Source organism: Dromiciops gliroides, chromosome 3 (genome assembly GCF_019393635.1).
Source record: "Dromiciops gliroides isolate mDroGli1 chromosome 3, mDroGli1.pri, whole genome shotgun sequence".
NCBI classification, from domain to species: Eukaryota; Metazoa; Chordata; class Mammalia; order Microbiotheria; family Microbiotheriidae; genus Dromiciops; species Dromiciops gliroides.
The window spans coordinates 460,295,379-460,318,100 of NC_057863.1; the positions used below are offsets into that span (position 1 = coordinate 460,295,379).

The 22,722-nt window shown below is 38.6% G+C and overlaps 1 protein-coding gene across 1 annotated transcript in view; it reads right to left on the reverse strand.

Annotated features, from left to right (window-relative positions):
• The window catches only part of GALNT5 (polypeptide N-acetylgalactosaminyltransferase 5), an 81,499-nt gene that overhangs the window by 30,095 nt on the left and 28,682 nt on the right, over window positions 1-22,722 (reverse strand). Inside the window, exons 2-4 of the mRNA XM_043991333.1 lie at window positions 9,213-9,379; window positions 3,871-3,990; window positions 245-380 (exon numbers count right to left, since the gene is read on the reverse strand). Of these exons, the coding sequence (XP_043847268.1) occupies window positions 245-380; window positions 3,871-3,990; window positions 9,213-9,379 (423 nt within the window). The remainder of the gene's footprint in view (window positions 1-244; window positions 381-3,870; window positions 3,991-9,212; window positions 9,380-22,722) is intronic.

Below are 22,722 nucleotides of genomic sequence, written 5' to 3' on the forward strand. Positions count from 1 at the left end.
TTTATAGGATTGAGGTTGGGAATAGATGGGGTTCAGAAATGAGTTGAATCAGTCAATTATTTAATTTGTCTTTCCTTTAAGATATACACTTACTTTGATTGCTGGAAAGAATTTCTTATTTAACCAGATGGAGATTACATTTATTAGATTTGAGAAGATTTTAATTTAAAGGATCCAAATAATATACTTGATACCTAGTGGTCTATACCTAATGGAAACATTCAATAAAATATAATGACATTACCTTAAATCCTTGTCACTGATTATTTCAATTACTGGACAGGCCACTTTCTTTCTGTTCAAATAAACTCTTTCTAGGAGAGGTTCCAACCACCCAACGTTACATTCCACATGAGAATCTAGGAATGTCAACACATCACCTGGTGGGCAGAACAAAGGTATGCAGTTTAGGGCCAGGCCTCCCTCCTTAGCACTATACCAGGTTTTTAACTTCTCACCCTGTACTCCCCTTCCCCCTCAACCTCTTATAGAACCAAGCTCTATTCTTGCTATTCCCTCATTTGGCTAGCCATAGTTCCAACCCAATGTTATAATTTTTTTCCTGACTCTCTACAAGTGTTTTCTTCTTTAGTAAAATCAAATAACTTGTTCAGTGGAACTTTAAATGTCCTACCCTGGGACAATTCCCTATCCTGGTTCAAAGTCTAAGTCACTTGCCCTAGTTCTGACTCTGCATGCACCCTCCCCAAAATTGTTTCGTATTTGCATATAAACATATTTTGTATTGATTTGTTTCTACATTTTCCTTTCTTCCAGTAGAATATAAGTACTTTGAGAACAGGGACTGTTTAATACTTGTCTTTGTATTAGTAATACCCAAGATATTGCTTATTAGATGCTCAATATATGCTTGTGGAATGAAAGAATAGCATCCTAAATGGACTTTTTGCTTTTAGTCTCTCTATTTTGATCCATCCTCCACATGACTTCCAAATATCCTTAATGCTCAAGTCTGACCATCTTTTTTTTTCTTCTCAAGAACTGTCAGTAACTCTCTAGTGCTTTGAGGATAAAATACAAACTACAGCTTGGCATTGGAAACCCTTCATAGTCTGGCTGTGGCCTACTTTTCTAAACTTATTTTTACATAATTTCCCTTCCAACACTCTGCATTCTAGCCAAACAAGCCTAGTTTCTGTTCATTGAACTTGATGTCTTGTACAGGTTGTATTGTGTGCCTGGAATGCACTCCTTCTTCACCTCTATGTCCTAGAATTCTTTGTTTCCTTTAAGGATTAACTCAGGCACCTCCCATTTGAAGACTTCACTAATTCCCTCATAGTTAGGCTCTCCCACTCTTCAAATTGTATATTTACCTACCAATTAACAAAAGCTTATTAAATTGACAATTGAAATATTTATTAAATACTTACTATGTGCCAGGTACTGTGCTAGCTTCAAGGGATACAAGTTTGAAGAATGAAACAACCCCTACTTTTAGGGAGCTGACATTCTAATGGGGGGTGACCATGACTACATGTATGAATATATGGAAAAAACATATAAAGAGAAAAATTATAAAGAAGTTGAACACAAAGTATTTAGGGAGGGAAAGCACTAAAACATTTGGGGAATTCAGAAAAGGGTTCATGTAGGAGGTGGTGTTTGTGCTATATTTTGAAGGAAGAAAGGGATCCTATGAAGCAGAGGGAGAGTGTTTCTGGCATGGGAGATGGTCAGTGCCAAGGCAGTGAGACAGGAATGCTGTTTTGTGTATGAGTATAGACTGAATTAGCTAGATCACAGATTATGGAAGGTGGAGAAATGTACAACACAGCTGAAAAGATAGGCTGGGGAGAGATTTGGCAATAGTTTGGATATGTGAGGTGAGGGAGGATGCGAAGTTGAGGAAAATGCTCAATTTGTGAACGTGGGAGACTAGAACAATGATGATGCCAACAGTAAGAAGGAGGTTTGGAAGAGAGGTGAATTTGGCAGTTCTTTTTTGTACAAGTGAGTTTCTGATGTCTCTGGGACATCCAATTAGAAATTTTCAATAGAAATTTGGTGATGCATGACTGAAACTCTAGAAAGAAACTGGGGCTGGATATATAGATCTGCAAGTAATTGCAGAGAGATGATAATTAAACCCATGACAGTGGATGAAGTTAGTAAGACAATAAACTGAGACAAAAGAAGAAGGGACTCAGACAGAGCCTTGGGGAATGCCCATAATTACGGGATCATGGATGATGAGACAGCAAGGGAGATTGAAAAGGAGCAGCAAGAAAGGTAGGAGGGCAATCATTAAGTGTAGAATCACAATAAAATACAGAGCAAAGAGTATCTAAGAGGAACGTCCACAATGTCCAATGAAGCAGAGAGGGCCAGGAGGATGAGACTCATGACAATATCAGTGCTGCTGGCTCTCTAATGGCTTATCCTATATCAGGGGGCCAGGAATAAAAGCCTTAGGTCTCACTAGTACTTGTGCCATAGATTGCATACCCATAATTCTAGATGAAGATTTGTTCCTGTCATTGTGGGGAAGTAATGAGGGTGAAGTATGGATAAATCTACAAAATAAACCCATAAGAAAACTGTTTGAGGGAAAAACAAATTATGTGACAATGAAGTCTTTAAAGTCTCATGATAAGGAACATAATTTTTCTAAAACAGAGACAAAAGAAAGAAAGGAAGGAAGGAAGAGAGAAAGAGAAAGAAAGAAAGAGAGAAAGAAGGAGAGAGAGAAAGAGAGAGAAAGAACAAGAAAGAGAGAAAGAGAGAGAGAAAAGGAGAGAAAGAAAGAAAGACAGAGAAAGAAAGAGAGAAAGAAAGAAAGGGAAAGAAAGAAAAAAGAGAAAGAAAGAAAGAGAAAGAAAAAGAAAGAAGGATGAAGGAAGGAAGAAAGGGAGGGAGGGAGGAAGGAAGAAAGGGAGGGAGGAAGGAAGAAAGAAAAAGAAAGGAGGAAAGGAAGAAGAAAGGAAAAAAGAAAACAGGAAGGAAGAAAGGAAGAAAGAAAAAAGGAAAGGAAGAAAGAAGAAAGGAAGAAAGGAAGAAAGGAAGAAAGGAAGAAAGAAAGAAAGAAAGAAAGAAAGAAAGAAAGAAAGAAAGAAAGAAAGAAAGAAAGAAAGAAAGAAAGAAAGAAAGAAAGAAAGAAAGAAAGAAAGAAAGAAGAAGAAAGAAGGAAAGGAAGGAAGGAAGGAAGGAAGGAAGGAAGGAAGGAAGGAAGGAAGAAAAGAAAAGAAAAGAAAAGAAAAGAAAAGAAAAGAAAAGAAAAGAAAAGAAAAGAAAAGAAAAGAAAAGAAAAGAAAAGAAAAGAAAGAAGTGTTCTTATACCAGAATCCCTATACTTGACTTCTGGGAAATGCTTTCTAGTTGTGTGTGAGATAAAATAATGGGATTTAGCAGATACTCGAAGGCCCACCTGGAGATTAATCTAAACTGACTGAATTAAGTGAGACTTATTGAGTACTGATGAGCCTACTTCACGTTAACTAGATTGTAAGCACACCTGGCTAGCCCTTAAGAAGGTATTGTTCTCAGAAACTAAGGACTTTGAACTCAACTAGAGACCACCTTCAAGTTTAGTGAACCAATGGATTTGGATGACCTAACCAATCCAGCTTGAAGCAGTGTATAAGGACCACCCATGCTCTGAACCTATAAAAAGCTTCCACACTCAGTTTGCTGAGGAGTTTGTGATTGAATCAGGCTTGTGTCGGAGAAGAACCTGACCAGGCTGGAACTCTAGGCTAGATAGGCCTTTTCTTAACTTTCTGAACTCCACGTGAATACCTGTATGATTTAATAAATGCTTAATGACCAAAGACTGGTGCTAAAGCTTCTAATTTAAGGTGACCACACATTTAGATTTTAAACATCACATGAGAATCAATAGCCTCTCACCTGTTGCAATCTGTGCCCCTGCCAGTCTGGCTCTTATTAAGCCATGCCTCTCTTTGAGATGAAGTACCCGAACTTTGGGAAACTGTGACATGTACTTATCCAATTGGTCTTTCAAGTATTCTAAATCAAAGAGGGAGAGAAAAAAAGAAAAAATATTTATTTCAGGCTGACCTTGTAGCTGTGAGAAGTATAAAACTCCTGCAACATTTACTGGAATGATGACATTTTATTCTCGTCCAAGATTTTGGTCACTGATGTCATTTCCTCAGATAGATTTTAGCAAGAATCCAAACTATTAGATAGTTAGTTTCCTTTCTTCAAAATCCTGTGGTAGGTTCAAAAAACAAGTCGAAGTTCATAGGTTTAGGAATTTAGAGCTGGAAGGGACCTTAGAATTCATCTAGTGCCATTCAATTCGTTTTTATTTTTGAAGAATCTGTGAAGTAATCCCAGAGAAGTTAAGTTACTTTGACAGTCTCACAAGAAGCAAAGTGGTGAAGTTGGGATTCAAGTCCAGGGCCCTTGGTTTGAGATCTAGCATTTTTTTCTGTTGTAATTGAATTTCTCAGGTTCAACCTTTATAGAAGTTGTTGAAGAATTCTCATTCAGTAAGATTTCCTTTCCTTTACTTCCTACATTAATGATGATGGAGGTGATCCCATTGCCAATTGCCAATTGCCAATTGCCAAGGAGCATTCCCAAATGGTATGTTAAGTGACATCCATCCTGTAGAGCATTCAATTCCACCTTTGAAGACTCCTTCATTCCTCTGTATCCTGAAAGCTTTTAAAACTTAATAATTCTGGGGGAAGGAAGCAGGAGGAGGCACAAAAAAGAAGCAGAAGATGAAGAAGTAGAAGACAGAGACATGAGAAGAAATAGAAGAGAGTTCAGAAAAAGAAGAAGGAGAAGGAGGAGAAGAAGAAGAAGAGGAAGAAGAAAAGGAAGAAAAAGGAGAAAGATGAGAACGGGAGGAGGAAAAGGGAAAAGATGAGTAAAAAGAGGAGGAAGTCCAGGAGGAGGGAAAGAAACAAAGGAGAAAAATGAGAAAGACTAAGATGAGGAAGATTAAGCTGGGATACACCCTTTTATGGGATTTTTTCATCAAAAAGAGAGTGTATCATTTCCTTGTCAAGAAAGCTTGTGTTTCCTTATACTAAAATAAGGACAAAATGGATACATGATTTAGACATAAGAGATGATACCATAGGTAAAGTAGGAGAGAAAGGAATAGTCTATCTTTCAGATCTTTGGAAAGGAAAACAGTTTATGACCAAACAAGAGATAGAGAATATTATGAAATGCAAAATGGATGATTTTGATTACATTAAATTTAAAAATTTTTGTACAAACAGAAGCAATGCATCCAAAATTAGAAGGGAGGCAGAGGGGGCGGTTAGGTGGTACAGTGGATAAAGCACCGGCCCTGGATTCAGGAGTACCTAAGTTCAAATCCGGCCTCAGACACTTGACACTTACTAGCTGTGTGACCCTGGGCAAGTCACTTAACCCCATTGCCCCGCAAAAAAACAGAAACAAAAACAAAACACAGAAGGGAGGCAGAAAGCTGGGAAACAATTTTTATGGCCAGAACTTCTTATAAAGGCCTCATTTCTAAAATATATAGGGAACTAAATCAAATTTATAAGAATCCAAGTCATTCCCCAATTGAGAAATGGTCAAAGGATATGAACAGGCAGTTTTCTAATGAAGAAACCAAAGCTATTTATTCCCATATGAAAAAATGCTCTAAATCTCTGATGATTAGAGAGATGCAAATTAAAACAACTCTGAGGTACCACCTGACACCTATCATATTGGCTAAAATGACAAAAAAGGAAAATAATAAATGTTGGAGAAGCTGTGGAAAAATTGGAACACTAATGCATTGTTTGTGGAGCTGTGAACTGATCCAACCATTCTGGAGAGCAATTTGGAATTATGCCCAAAGGGCGATAAAGCTGTGCATACACTTTGACCCAGCAATACCACTTTTGGGTCTTTTTCCCAAAGAGATCATGGAAAGGGGAGAGGGACCCATATGTACAAAAATATTTATAGCTGCTCTTTATGTGGTGGCAAGGAATTGGAAATTGAGGGGATACCCATCAATTGGGGAATGGCTGGACAAATTGTGGTATATGAATATAATGGAATACTATTGTGCTGTAAGAAACGATGAGCAGGAGGAGTTCAGAGAAACCTGGAGGGTCTTGTGTGGGCTGATAATGAGTGAGATGAGCAGAACCAGAAGAACATTGTACACGGTATCACCAACATTGTGTGATGATCTACTGTGATGGACTATATTCTTCTCACCAATGGAATGGTGCAGAAGAGTTCCAGGGAACTCATGATAGAAGAAGATCTCCAAATCCAGGAAAAAAAAAAAAAAGAACTGTGGAGTATAGATGCTGAATGAACCATACTATTTCTTTTGTTTTGGGTGCTGTTTTTCTATTTTGAGGTTTTTCATTATTGCTCTGATTTCTCTTGTAACATGACTAATGCAGAAATATGTTTAATGTTATTATGTATATATATAACCTATATCAGATTACCTACTGTCTAGGGGAGGGGGAGAGGGGAGGGAAGGGAGGGAGGGAGGGAGAAAAATCTGAAATTGGAAAGCTTGTATAAACAAAAGTTGAGAACTACCTTTACATGTAATGGGGAAAAAAATAAAATATTTTATTAAAAACAAAAAGAAATCTCGTGTTTGTAGCTCAAGTTTACTTCCTCAGGCATTCAGTCAGTTTACTGTGGTCTAGTTTTCCCTAACTAGAGCATACCACATGCTCCAAGTGCCTTAAGTTTTGGATTTTTGTTTGTTTATTTGTTTTATTTATTTGTTTTGTTTTTTTGTTTGTCTTTTTGTTCAGGGTAATGAGGGTTAAGTGACTTGCCCAGGGTCACACAGTTAGTAAGTGTCATGTTTCCAAGGCCAAATTTGAACTCAGGTCATTCTGAATCCAGGGTCAGTGCTTTATCCACTCCACCACCTAGCTGCCCCCATGTGCCTTATGTTTTGTTGGGAACTTGGCTGTGATAACTCAGGCAGTGACATGAATGTTGAAGAAGCCATGCTGTGTCTCCCTTAATAGGTCCTTTGTAGTTAATTTGAGTACTTATAATAGTTAAAATGGCTTATTTGCTCAAAGTTTTTCTTATGCGGTGGATAGAGCACTGGTCCTAGAGTCAGGAAGACCTGAGTTCAAATCCGACCTCAAGACACTTAATACTTACCAGCTGTGTGATCCTGGGCAAGTTACTCAACCCCAATTGCCTCGACACCCCCCGCCCCCGCCAAAACAAACAAACAAACCAAAAAAAACCCCAACATTGCTGTTACTGTATACAACATTCTCTTGGTTCTTCTCATTTTGCTCTTCAGTATTTTGTGCAAGTCTATATATATATGTTTTTGTAAGATCATCAAGCTTATCACTTATCATTTCTTATAGCATCGTAGTATTCTGTCATGATCATATGCCACAACTTGTTTATCCATTCCCCAATTGATGGGCATTCCTGCAATTTCCAGTGAAATGCTTGTTTTATTTCTCAACTTCAGAATAAAATAAATAAAAATTTTTAAAAAGAAGAAACCATGCTATGTAGACAGTCCTTGGTGGTGTGCTGGTAAATGTTTAACAATTGCCCCCACCCCTAAATGCAAGAAGGACACATTTTAAAGTTTAATCTGCATTATTAACATTTTAACCATCATTTTCTTAAGTATAGATGATCAACAAAATAATCAGTCAAGCCCTGATTTACAAATTTCTGACCAAACTGCATAATTTGAAAATAGATTCTTCCAATAGGTGCTGGCTCCAGCACTTCCCTCCAGTGTTGCTTATCACAGTGTTTACAGAAGAAGCTTAATATGAAGGGGAAAGGAAGCTATTTTGAGCTCTGCATTTCCATTCATGTTCAACATCAGGTTTGTATTTGCTGAAATTTGGGGTTGTTGGCCAGGGCCTATGGATATCTTAATATAGTGATGAGTTGTGTCATTACTGTTGTATCTTTTAATTCATAATAGCAACTCATGTAAGGACAGTACCATTACATTCAACAACTATGTGGTTATAGCACAAAGATTCATTCATAACACTGGGGAAACCTAAGCTCAACAAGCACATGTGAACTTGTAGCATGTGATACTTAAAAATTGGGAATTTGGAATGAGTGAATTTCCTTCCTCCAGTCTTTACTCTTTTTTTTTTTCCTTAGGGGAAGGGGTATATATGGTTTCATCCCTGTAAAGGACACCCTTCATCTGCAACTACTTTGTATTTTATAGTTTTAATGTTGCTCAGGGTACTGTGAAGCTAAATGGTTTGTCTATGATCATAGAATTAGGATGCGTCAGAGAGACAGGACCTCTCAGGTCTTTCTGACTCCAAAGCAGATCCTCTAGCTACTTATCCATGGTCTAAAAATAAAGAGTTCAAAAAGTTATGACATTTTTTGAAATCTATATTATATCACTTGTTAGTATTCTAGATATAAGAAGGGAAATGAAATGGACAAATCAGAAAGATTTTAGGCTCTTGGCCCATTGGAAATGGGAGGTTTGGTCAAATAAGGAAGGCAGAGTATATTTGAGTCATAGAAGAAAGAGAAGGGGCCACGCCTCTGACCTCCTGAGATCTGACCTCTTGCTTTAGTTGCCACCAGAAAGAAAGGCTCTGTCCCATCAATGACCAATGGCTACAATGTTATCTTCTTTGGTTGTTTTATACCACAGATATTTGTACACAATGATCTGTTGCTACAGTTGTTTAGAACATTCCATCTTCTCTGGTAAAGGCTGACTGCAAATAGGCTGGCATGCCAGGATTATATCTAAGGATCATAGAAGCATAGATTCAGAGTTGGAAGGGACACTGGGGAACATCTAAGCCAACCACCTTATTTTACAAATGAGGAACCTAAGGCTCAGGGAAATTTGATGACTTGTCCAAGGTCATACAGGGCGTATCTGGTACACAGGTTCTCAACTTCTAAATCCAATACTTTCTCTACTCTATCATGATGTTGAGATAGGCTAATTTAGAAAAGGGATACAATACCCCAAAGTGGCAAAGGAGGTTCATTGAATGGAAAGCTGGTAGCAGAGACATACTTGGTCCACATGCCATACTGTCACTACAACGTACCAAGTGAAGTACAGCTTTGGCCAGCTTCCAGTTTTTCGACTCAATTAAAAACTAACAGAAAACAAAACAAAACACTAACCCCATACTTTCACTACATGGACCTGTCCTCCCTTTCCTACACCCCCATGTCAATGACACATTAATTTGTAAGCATGTAGGCTGTGTTTTTACTACCTTTGGTGCTGAAGTCATCCACTAGCAGAATCTCTTTAATGAGGTGTGGAGGTGAGCGATTGAGGACACTGTGAACAGAACGAAGAAGAGTGGACCACACCTCATCAACGAAGCACATGATGACTGAGGTGGTGGGGAGATCATTGTGAACCAGCTGATCTGCACACCTGGATGGATGGACAACAATACAAGTAGAGTACAAGTGAGGTGGGATATGTTGACATTACAAATCAGATTGAAAAATGAGTCATATTAGGACAGTGTAAACTTTGTTGAAGATTGGGCCACATACTTTTGTTATGCACAAGCCAAGATATTAGAGGCAAAATAAATGATAGGTGATTGTAAATTATTATTTTTTCTATCATATTTCTATCTATCCATTTCTTTACTTATTTATTTATCCATTCATTCATGTATTTATTCATTCATTCATTCATTTCTCTTTCTGCCTCTCTGTTCCTGTCTCTATCTCTCTCTGTTTCTCTGTGTCTGTTTCTCACTTTCCCTTGTCTCAGTATCTGTCTCTCTCTGTGTCTCTTTCACTGTCTGGCTGTCTCTGTCTCTGTTTCTGTCTCTGAGGACTGGGTCCAGGCTGAATTATAGCAGCCACTTATGGGACTACCCCACTACTGATCATCAAGAAAGTTTTGCCCTGCTCCATATCTAATCTGAATGGATTCACTCCTCCTTAATCAGCCTGGTTTCTCACCTGTGCTCTCCTGAGAGCTCACCATATTGATGCTAGCTTTGGCCCTCTTACAGCTCAGAACTCCTGAACTCAAGGGATCCACCAGCATTGACCTCCCCACTAATAGAGACTACAGCCTTGTACCACAACATCCACATGGATGGCTGTCAAAAACCGAAGGTTATAGGGGCAGCTAGGTGGCGCAGTGGATAGAGCACCGGCCCTAGAGTCAGGAGTACCTGAGTTCAAATCCAGCCTCAGACACTTAACACTTACTAGCTGTGTGACCCTGGGCAAGTCACTTAACCCCAACTGCCTCGCTAAAAACAAAACAAAAAACCAAAACAAAACAAAACCCTGAAGGTTATAAAATTAAAATGCTATTTTAAAAAGACAAAAGCAGGAGCAGCTAGGTGGCACATTGGATATAGCACCGGCCCTGGATTAAGGAGGACCTGAGTTCAAATCCGGCCTCAGACACTTAACACTCACTAGCTATATGACCCTGGGCAAGTCACTGAACTTCATTGTCTCGCAAAAATAAAATAAAATAATTTAATTAAATTAAAAAATAAAAAAGACTAAAGAAACAGGTTACATGGTACAGTAGAAAGAGTCATGGCCTTGGAGTCAGTAATTCTGAATGTAAGACTGAATTCTGCTACTTTTCAGTTACAGTGGGACCTTGAATGAGTTACTTACCTTTTCTGTATCTCATTATATTCACATGTAAAATAAAGATCACAGGATTTTGAGCAGGATAAGATATCAGAGATCATTTAACACAAAGCCATCATTTCATAGATGACAATAAAATAGATGCTTAGTAAATGTTTATTGCCTTAAATGACTTTCCCAGGATTACACAGATAGTAATAAGAACAGAGGCTCCTCTGACTCAAGGGTCACTATCTGTTCTTTTATACAATAAATTATTTTGGCCCTAATTCTACTTGTATTACTTACCTCTATTGTTGGGGAATAATGGAGTCTAACAGAACAAGTATTGGCTTGTTCACAGGAACTGGCTTCTTAACCCCACTAGGCTACCTATTATTTCTATGACCCTAGAAAACTCATTCAAGACAAAGATCAATCAAATGCTGGTCTTGCAGTCAAGAATTTCTGTGTTCAAATCCCATCTCTGATACTTCCTAATTGTGTGATCAAGGGTAGGTCACTTCTATTCACTTCTTTGAACCTCACTTTCCTCATCATAATAATACCTCCAGTATCTGTATTGATTGAGGCTCAAATGAGAAAATTACATGTAAACCACTTTGCAAAGCTAAAAATACTATACAAATAGTTTTCAAATGGTAATAAAGGTCAAAGAATGATAAATCTTAGCTATAACATGATTATCATTATTATGAATATACTATGTATAATAATATGCTATTATATATTATATTATATATAATAGTATACTATTACCATGCTACTTATTTTATTGTGAATACAAGCCATGAATTCTTCCTGTGAGTAGGTTGTGAACCACAGGATAGCATTATGACCTATTTTAAATATAAAATATTAAATCCAGTCCTTGCTTTTGAATGGGCTCTAATTGGTTCTCTCATTGGCAGTTTTGCAAGAGTGTCTGCCCAAGGGTATTTTCTTTCCTTTTCTTTGCATTCGAACAAGCATATGTGTACAGCAGTATCCATAATTACCAAGTAATTAAGCTGATGTCTCTTTTGCAGCCCATCCTGGGCCATCTCACAGGGACTACATCTGCTTCACAGTAGCCACCTTGAAATCATCTTGATTGGCTGCTCCCAAGTGAGAACAAGAGAACACAGAGCACCATGTTAGTGTTTTCTCTGGCTGCTGCTGGTTTGGGGAGGGGGGTTCATGTCACATGGCTTAAGCTGTGTCTCTGCTGGCACAACGCCATCTTCCTGCCTATGCTGAGCTCTATCAGACAGCCCCTTGTCATACCTCCCAGGCAGCCTTCTCCAGTCTGCTAACATGGCTCTTGCTACTTTACCCTTTCAGGAAACATTATTCAATCCACCAGAAAAAATAACTATCAGTGTTTAGAAAGGTGCTTTTATGAAGTTGGGAAATTCCGTCATTGCAATGTACTCAGTTAAACAATGCACTTTTTGTTTTGTTAATAAATTTAAAAATATGAGGGTATAGACACAACTTTGGCCTATAGCTTTGGGATGTGATTATACCATGGCCTGCCTATCACTGATGGAAGGCAGGGCATGGTACAGTGAGAAGTACAGAGGCCTGGGAGTAGGATGACACAACTTTACTACTTATTCTCAGTTTCCTTATCTATAGTATTTGTTCTCCCTATTTCAAGAACTTCAAAACTAGTAATTCTGGGGCCTGGGCCTCAGACCCTTACTAACTGTGTGATCCTGGGGGAATCACTTAACCTCTGTTTAGCTCAGGTTTATCAATGGTAAAACAGAGATATAATAGTACTTACCTCTCAGGGTTGTTAAAAGGATCAAATGAGATAATATTTGTTATTGTTTTTGTTATGGTTTTAATTTTTAATTTTATTTTTTCCCAAGTTACATGTAAAAAAATTTTATGTCAATTTTTAAAAACTTTGTGTTCCTAATTCTCTTCCTTCCCTCCCGTAGCCAGGTCAAATGAGATAGTAGTTGTAAAGTGCCTGGCTCACAATGGATGCTTAATAATTGTTCCTTTCCCTTCCACCCACTCCTCTCCCTGCCACTTTCCCTATATCCCCAGGGAAAGTAAGATAAAGCACACCCTCAGCAAGAATGAACCAAAACCTCAAATAAAATATTTTTTTAAGCACTCACTGCAATCCAGGTACTGTGCTGTGTTGGGTACACCAAAGCTTACATTCCAGGAGAAACAACAAGTACATATAGAAGTAGATGCAAAAAAAATATATGCAAAGTAATTTAATACAAATTAAGGCACTAGCTGGTGGTGGTGGCAAGGAATTGATCTCACAACCTACTATTGCCCCAGTCTGTAGGAGCTGCATCTTGAAGGAAGAGAGGGAGTGTATGAGGCAGAGGAGAAAAAGAGGAGATGCATTCTGGGAATGGAGGAGAGTCTGGGCAAAGACATAGAGAGGAGAGATTGAGTTATTCTATTTAAAGAAGAGAGAAAAGGCAACTTTCGCTGGATCAAAGATTAAAGGAGAGGGAATAATATAGAATGAAGCTGGAAAGGTAAATTGGGGCAAGGTTCTGAATGTCTTTAAAAGATAGAGTTTCTATCTGTTCCTAGAGGCAAGAGGGAGCCACTGGAGTTGATTGAGTCAGAGAGTGACATAGTTACATATGACCACACCTGAGGAAAATTGCTTTGATAGGTGTGTGTAAGATGGGATAAAGTAGGGAAATATGAAACATGAACATTTGGCCAAGTGGGGTGAGAGGGAGTAGAATTGAGGATAATGCTGATGTTATGAACCTAGGAGATTTGCATCATGTGGTGCCTTTAACAAAAATAAAGATATCTAGAAGAGGGGTAGATTTAAAGAAAAAGATAATGAGTTCTCTTTTAGTCAAATTGAGCTTGAGAGGTTTCCAGGAATTCCAATTGAATTGTCCACAGATTAAAGTTCAGCGAAGAGCCTGGGAACTATATAGGTCTAGTAGTAATCAACATGGAGGTGAAAATTATACCCATTAGGGCTGATGTAGTCACTGGCAGAGAGGATAGTAGGGGGGGCCTTCATTTCTCCCTCTGCCTTAGCCCTCCCAAACTGTTCTTCTTCCTCACCAGGACCTCTTGTTCCTCCAGCCTTCTCTGGTCTCTCATTTATTTTCCACCTCCTTGACTGGTTGTGTATGTACACACACACACACACACACACACACACACACACACACACACACACACATTAGGCAGACAACCCTAACTTCCATACACAGTCTTGATTAAGGTTAAGAAGGATGAGGACAAAGAAAAGACCATCAGCTTTGGCAATTAAGAACTCATTGGTAGCTTTGGAGAGAACAGTTTGAGGTTGGTGGAAAGATTGAAAAAGTTTTTTGGGGTTGTTTTTGGCAGTGGTGTTGCTGTTGGTTTTTTTTTTTTTGCAGGGCAATGAAGGTTAAGTGACTTGCCCAAGGTCACACAGCTAGTAAGTGTCAAGTGTCTGAGGCCAGATTTGAACTCAGGTCCTCCTGATTCCAGGGCCAGTGCTTTATCCACTGCACCACCTAGCTGCTCCCAAGATTGCAAAAGTTTGAGGAAAGAGGAAAAAGAAAGGAAGTGGTGGAAATGTAGAGAGTTATTTTGTTTGTTTTTACTTCTTAGGAGTTTGGCTGAGAAAGGGGAGAGAGAGGATGAAAGCTTGAAAAGATGATAGTAAATCTTTTTTAAGGCTGGGAAGAAGTACATACACTTGAAGGCAGGATGTAAGACCTCACAGAGATCTTAGAAATGTTCATGGTTGAAGAGGGTGGCATAAAACCTTCAAGTATTTCGAGGACTTTGCTAGAGAGACCACTATCAGATGTGGGAATACAGTCGACCTGGACTAGGATGAAGTTCACTTTGGATTTGAAAAGAAGGCAGAGTTGAGGAAAAGAAGCAAACAATCTGGTACTTTCTGATGATAACTAATTAGCTGCTAAGCTGTGTAGTTTCTCCTTGCTAAAGGAGTACAAGTGTTGTTAGAACCCTCTAAATTTCACTCCACTAGGGCAAATCCAGTGTTGCCTTCCCTAGACTCTGCCTCCCTCACAACTTAATTATAAAAAACAAAATAAGAAAAGCTATGTAATAGACTTTGTGATTCTTAAAGGGAACCTTAAAACTTTTTATAAATTTAAGTTATGGTTATTCTTGAGCCATCTTCTTTCTAATATGTCTCTGGCTAACATATATATTTTTTCTGTTTATTTAGAATTTTATTCTCCAAATTACGTGTAAAAACAAATTTGGACATCAATTTTTTAAAAATTTTGTGTTTCAACTTCTATTCCTTCCTCCCTCCACCCCCGCTCCAAGAACTCAAGCAATTCAATATAAGTTATACATGAGTAGTCATGCAAAACATATGCACATTAGCCAGGTTGTGAAAGAAAACAGACAAAAACAAAACTTCAGATTAAGGAACTATAAAAAAAAATGCTTCAATCTGTTTTCTGATACCATCATTTCTTTCTCTGTAGTTGGATTCCAATTTTCATTAGTCCTTCAGAGTTACCTTGGATCACTGCATTGCTGAAAATAACCAAATTATTCACAGCAGATTATCTTACAATATCACTGTTATTTTGTGTACAGTACATTTCACTCTGCATCAGTTCGTGTAGGTCTTTCCAGGTTTTCTGATAGTATCCTGCTCATCATTTGTTTTTGTTTCTTTGTTTGTTTTTTGTTTCTGATAAAGTAACTTATAAAAAATTATGTTTCAATCTTTATTCAAATACCATCAGTTCTCTCTCTTTATATGGACTCTATTTTTTCATAAAGACCTTCAGAGTTGTCTTGGATCATTGCATTGCTAAAAAGAATTGAGACATCTGGGGTGGAGCCACGATGGCAGAGGAAAGGCAATGAGGTCTCAAACTCAAGACATGATTGCTCCAGAAAAACATCCAAATAATGCCATAGGACAATTCCTGGAGCAGCAAAACCCATAGAAGAATGTGCTGAAATAATCTTCCAACCAAGGACACCTTGGAAGGATGGAAGAAGGGAGCTGCTGTGCTGAGACAGGAGTGGAACCCAACCCCACAGTCACCCTGACACAGATCCAGTCCCAGGAAGGCTTCACCAGAGAAGGAGACCCCCAGGAGTCTCTGAATCAGCTGCAGCACCAGTGTCTTCTGGAAAAAAGCTCACAGTCTGGTGAGAGGGCTGAGCCCTTGGCAGGGGGGAGACTACAGGGTTCTATGCTGGTGCTAAGGCAGAACTTGGGTTTTTCACCCCTGTTGGGAACCAGGAGATAGGTTTGAGTAGCTGTGGCTCAGGTGGGAGAGAGGCTGACAACCACAACACACAAAGCTGGTTGATTAGCAAGTTGGTCTGGGGTGATCTATGGACCAGGGAACAGGCCAGGTGAGTGAAGAAGGTGCTCCTCCTTAAATCATACCACATGGAACATTCTGAAGTTTGGGATAGTGCAGCCTGGAAACAGTACCCCACTTAAAGAAGCTAAAAGCCAAGTAAAAGAAAGGCAAGATGAGCTGGCAGAGAAAGGTGAGGGTCATAGAAAGTCTCTTTAGTGACAAGGAAGATTTAGGTGTACCCTCAGAGGAAGATGTCAATGTCAGGGACCCTATATCTAAAGCTTCCCAGAAAAATATGCATTGGTCTCAGGCCATAGAGGTACTCACAAGAGACTGTGGTAAAAAAATTTGAAAGTTTTTTAACAGTCGGTTAGGATAACTGAAAGACACCAGTTTTTTTAAGGACCACCCTTTTGGGGAGGAGACCAATGGCATGAGCTACGCACGTCAGACTGCCTGCTAGCACTCCACTTCCGGGGTGCGAGCTTAAAAGGCAAGGAGAGAACAGAAGTGGGAGTTTTTTCCTGCTCTGCTGGTCTCCTGACTGCGCTGCACAGGCGGATGCTGATGAGAGTTCGAGTGGGCCCAGCTCACGGTTAGCAGCAGCACGCGCTTGACATGGTCTCTCTCTCCCCAAAGGTGGCCTTTGGCTTTTGGTGAGTTTTATACGGAATATAGACTAAGCTTAGACTTAAGATGATTTGTATTGTGTTTCTACTTTCCTATCCTTCTAATCAACATCACCTTGTGACTAACATACAATAAAAGCTCTAACTAGAAAACCAGAAGCTTCTTCCATTTACTAGTCTGGGAGATAAATTAAGGGAAAGGTTAAAGAGGGGAGATTTATAATCTAATATCCAATTTTAAATCTCACAGGACTTTGAAGATAAAGTTAGCAAGGCAGAGGAAAAGATGGAAAGAGAAATGAGGGTGATGCAGGAAAGATATGAGAAAAAAGTCAACAGCTTGAAAAGCTAAATTGACCAAATGGAAAAGGAGGTACAAAAGCTCCCTGCCAAAAATAATTGCATAAGAATTAGGATTGAACAAAGGGAAGCTAGTGACTTTATGAGAAAAAAAAAACACAATAAAGCAAATCCAAATGAATAAAAAAAATAGAGGGCAATGTGAACTATCTTCTTGGAAAAACTGCTGGCCTGGAAAATAGATCCAGGAGAGATAATTTGAAAATTATTGGACTACCTGAAAGCCATGATCAAAAAAAAGCTTACACATTATCTTCTAAGAAATTGTCAGGGAAAACTCCCCTGATATTCTAGAAGCAGAAGGAAAAATAGAAATTAAAAGAATCCACCAATCACCTCCAGAAAGAGATCCCAAAGGAAAACTCCTAGGAATATTATAGCCAAATTCCAGAGCTCTCAGGTCAAGGAGAAAATATTGCAAGCTGCCAAAAAGAAAGAATTCAAGTACTGCGGAGCAACAGTCAGGATAGTAGTTCTAGTAGCTTCTACATCAAAGGACTGGAGGGCATGGAATATGATATTCCAGAGGGCAAAGGAATTGGGATTACAACCAAGAAACATGTATCCAGCAAAACTGAGTATGGTGTTTCAGTGGAAAAAATGGGACTTCAATGAATAAGAGGACTTTCAGGTATTCATGATGAAAAGACCTGTACTGAATGGCAAATTTGACTTTCAAATACAAGACCCTAGAGAACCACAAAAAATTGGAGTTGGAGGACATACCTGGGGTAGTGCAGTGGGTGACTGCCTTCTGTGTGAGGCCAGGTTTTGACTGGGATCCCCTTGGGTCCAGGGTGGATGCTTTGTCCACTGTGTCACCTAGCTGTCCCATAATGATATCTTTAGGGTAAATTGAGGGGTGAGGGGAATGCGCCGGGGGAGGGGGGAAGGGCAGTGATAGGATGGGGTGAAATCCCATATGAAAGAAACAGGAAAGGGCTTATGGAATGGGGAAAGAGATGGGGAGGAGCAGGGCAGTAAATGAATTTTACACTCATCAGAAAAGGCTCAAAGACCTTAAACTCCTTAGAGTTGGCTCAAGGAGGGACTAACACACACTGAACTGGTTGGAGTAATCTATTTAATCTGGGCAGTAAATTCCCCTAACACTCATCAGAATTGGCTCAAAGACCTCAATCTCATTAGAATTGTCTCAAGGAGGGAATAACATACACACTGAATTGGGTGGAGTAATCTCTCTACCCCTGCAGGAAAATAGGAGGAGAAGAGGATAAAGAGAGTGTTAAGGCTAAAATTCTAGCTAAACTGTCTAAAATATCTAATGAGTGGTCGCCAATAAATTATAAGCTTTAGCAAGAGTTAAACTTTTAAGCATTTATTAAGGAGAATAAGAATTTGGTAAAGAGAGAGAAAAAGGCCTAGATTCCTATCTATTAAAGGGAGAGCACATTTCTAGCTCCGCTCTCCACCAGAGTCCAGAGGAAAGAGCCTGAGACCGAGCGCCCGTCTCTTCCTTCCTCCTCCCACTAGTCCGCGTCACTTCCTGAAGCCTGGTCTTGCCCTCAAAGACCTTTGCTTCATGGGCAGAACTCTTCTACAGTAAGTATCCAGCAGGTGGCGTCATTCCAATCGTTACAGTCCCCCCTGTTGTTCCTCAAGAAACAAAATGTTTCCTTGACGGAACAGTAAAAACAATATAATAACTATTGCTAACTAATAATATGTGAACAACAATATAGAAAAGGAAGAGAGGAAAGTTTTGTCCAGAGGGGCGATTTTTTTTTTTTTTTGTCCTCATGAACCGACGCTTTGACATTGGTCTTGCAAAGGGAGGGCCTCTGCAGAGAATACATGTTACAGATGGTGTATATTATAACAGAAAGAGAAAAAAAAAACAACAAAAACAAATCAAAACTGTTCATTTAAAGTCTCTGAAAGTCTTTTCTCAGATGTCCTCTAGGTGTAGTCGTGGAATGGAAGTCTTTTCAGGGGTTGAGGTATGGATGCTGGTAATCAGCCAGGAAATTTCCTACAAAATTGAGCTTATCACAACTTTAAAATAGCTTTGTCAATAATAAAATCAAACAATGAAAGTTCTCAAAAACATGTCTAAGGGAATACAGAATCTTAGTTGTTACACATGAAACATATAATAAAACAAAAATTGAAACATTCTTTAAAATTATAATATTACTATAGTCCCCCCCCCTTATGGAGGGTAATTGAGAAGACAATTGCTGCAATATTAATTATTAAAAATAATTTTTATCTGTTTCATCACTTTTTGCATCATCTGCCTAATTATCCTCATGCCATTATGAGAAATTTTAAAATCTAATATAATTAGTAACAGATGTCAAGGCCAAATTCAACACTGTTATTTATCATGGCACCTGAGATAATTATGGGGGTTACCATAAAAGAACAGAGAAATGATGGGATATGAGCATTCCCACACTTGAGCAATATGTACTGCCCATACAGTATGCCAGGCTTAAAATAGGTGGATGGAATACATGTCCATGCCACCGAACATATTGGAGGAAACTGAGTCAGACTTAATCAGATGCATGGGATTGAGATGTCCATGGCATCAGGCATATAGGAGGGAGCATAGAAGCCAGGTGTAGAAGTGAGATGGGTGGGATCAATACTTCCAGCCATCTGTACAATATTGTGGGGAAAAATAAAATAAAATATTAAACCAAGAGAATCCAACCTCAACATTAGTCAAAAGCCGTTTCCTCGGCCATACCTTGACTTCATGCATGTCTCCCCTCATGTGACAGTTCAGTGTCTGCTCTTGCATGTATTCCTCTTGTGATTGGATGGCATCTTGGCCAACTGGCATCTGATAACTCAGAATAAAGGCAATTAATGTCTTAAATGATAAGTTCCCATAATCCAAGTCTCATATGGATTTAAAAATTGAGGATAATAAATGATTGCAAAAAATGTGAATACATCTTGACTCAGAACACAATATATAATTATGCAACAATTTCAAATAATACCCGTTTTTTTTTTTACTTAGTATACAATTACTTTTGTGAAAAATCAGAACATATTCAAATACAAGTTAAAGCACAACAGAATCTCAAAGAAAACCTTTTTTTTTGAAAAAAGAAAACTTTTACAAATGTTCCCCTTTTTTTTTTTTTTTGAATATGCTTATCAAAAATAATACTTCTAGAATCAATTTACACTTGCCATGGCAAACAATTTGCTAGGGAAATGCTTTAAAGAGTTTGATCAAATAATCAGTTGAGAAAAAATAACAAAAACAAACAACTCAGAATATGGGAGCACAATACTCCTAGAATTAACATTGTATTATGAAATCAAAACCATCTTGCAATGTTTTAAAATTAGATAAATGAATAGAAGAAAATACACATGGAACAATAAAAGACAGTGAAATTCAAACTAAGGAAATCTAAATGAGAATGAACTTAATATTAATAAGAGTATTATAAAATATAAACTTGATCACATGACTAAAAAGTTTTTACAAATATTCTCCTTGTTTTAAAAACTAAGTATAAGACACAATCTCAAAAGCATGAAAATCTCTATGAAAATAAACCCATACCATTAATTTCAAAATGTAGATGTAATAGCATAGAAATCCTATGTAACCTCTGAACTGATACTATCACTCTGAGTGAATTCAGAACACTTTTGATTCCGATATCTAAAATCCCCAATACTCATATCAATACCTTGCTGCTTACTTCTACATTTCTGTAAAATATGTACCCTTCCATGGCAAAAGAAGCGGAGTCTTGAACTATGGTGATGATTGTCATTCTTATTCAGCTTAAATTTTTCTTCTTTAACCCCTCTATATTGTCTGTCAGTCTTTTCACCATACAAATGCTTTATAAGATTACTAATTAAAGACAAAAGCAGGTTAGCAAAATTATGAACAAAAGGAGCATATCTGGAATTTAAAGGGCTTTCTAAGGTTGTCTCAGAAGCACAGCCAGGCTGGGGAAGGGCTGAGCCTGAATCTGCAAATGTAGTTAGAGAAAGTTGAGCATGCGCATCAGATCTCTGGACTTCCCAGGCAGGGGAAGCTATGGGCTTGGCCATAGGAGGAGTAGAGGGTGGGGTCTGGAGAGGAGGGGAGGGACCAGAGCAATTTGAATCAGACTTGATTTTGAACTCAGGCCTGGATTCCTCTTCCCCCACTTTGCCTCCAGGTGCTAGGGGATTAAAAGCTTCTAGAGGGTGGGTCATTGCCTCCAGGCATGCAAAATTAGAGCAACAATTAGTGTTGGAACTGGGAAAAGCAGCAGGAATCTCTTCAGGTTTCTCTGAAAAAGCATGGTTGGGAGAGGGAGAGATATTTCCTCCTGTGAGTAAGTTACTGGCTCTTTTAACAAAAATAAAAAGAAAAATAGAAAATCCACAAAACAAAGCATTAACATGATCTTATCTCCCATTTGTCTGGTTAAACAGACTAAAATCAAAAATAGGGTAATTAGGGAGTTTAAAAGGTCCATTTGAAAAAATTTAAAGGAAAACACAGCCAGTGCGCCAGTACTTAGCAATTTAAAGGGTAGGGGAAATTTCTTACCCAACCAGAAGATCAGAAGACTGAGGTTTAGCTTTCCTCTTCATGGTCAGCCATCTGTTAAGGGTTAAAATTCTAGCTAAACTGTCTAAAATATCTAATGAGTGGTCGCCAATAAATTATAAGCTTTAGCAAGAGTTAAACTTTTAAGCATTTATTAAGGAGAATAAGAATTTGGTAAAGAGAGAGAAAAAGGCCTAGATTCCTATCTATTAAAGGGAGAGCACATTTCTAGCTCCGCTCTCCACCAGAGTCCAGAGGAAAGAGCCTGAGACCGAGCGCCCGTCTCTTCCTTCCTCCTCCCACTAGTCCGCGTCACTTCCTGAAGCCTGGTCTTGCCCTCAAAGACCTTTGCTTCATGGGCAGAACTCTTCTACAGTAAGTATCCAGCAGGTGGCGTCATTCCAATCGTTACAAGAGAGTGGCAAAAAGGGAGGGCAGATTGGGGGAGAGGACAGACAGAAGCAAATCCCTTTTTTTAGAGGCTTTTCTGTTTTACTTGGGGTTCTTTTGGCACAAGAATGGTTGGTTGGGTTCTACAAGAAAACAACCCCCAACACCTTCACCCTAGATATCTCCTCAGACCCCCTACAACCACATACCCAGTCCCTAAATAGACCCCTTACAATATACTTGGTGATTGCAAATCCCTTTTGAAGAGGAATAGGGTGAAAGAAGAGAGATAGTAGAGTAAATATCATGGGGAAGGAAATAGGATGGAGGGAAACAGTTAACAATAGTAATCATGAAAAAGAGAAAAGGGGGAAATTGTACAAAAAATATTTATAGCAACTCTTTGTGGTGGCTAAGAATTGGGAATCAAAGGAATGTCCATCAATTACGGAGTGACTGAAGAAGCTGTGTTATGTGATTTTAGTGGAATGGTATTGTGCTATAGGAAATGACAAACAGGATGATCCCAGAAAAACCTGGAAAGACTCATATGAACTGAAGTATAGTGAAGTGAGCAGAACTGTGAGGACATTATGCATAGTGACAGCAATATTGTTCAATGAGCAATTGTGAATGACAACTACTCACAGCAATACAATAATCCAAGACAATCCCAAGGGACTAATGATGAAGCATATTATCCACCTCCATAGAAAGAACTGATAAAAAGAACACTTGTGGATTGTACATATAAAACCTGGTTGCTGTCCTGTGGAGGGGGGAGCAAAGAGAGTGAGGGAGAAAATTTTGGAACTCTAAATCTTATGAAAATGAATGTTGAAAACTACCCTTACATAGACCTGGAAAAATAAAATAAATGTTTGTTGCAAAGAAAAAAAAGAAAAAAGAAAGAAAATAA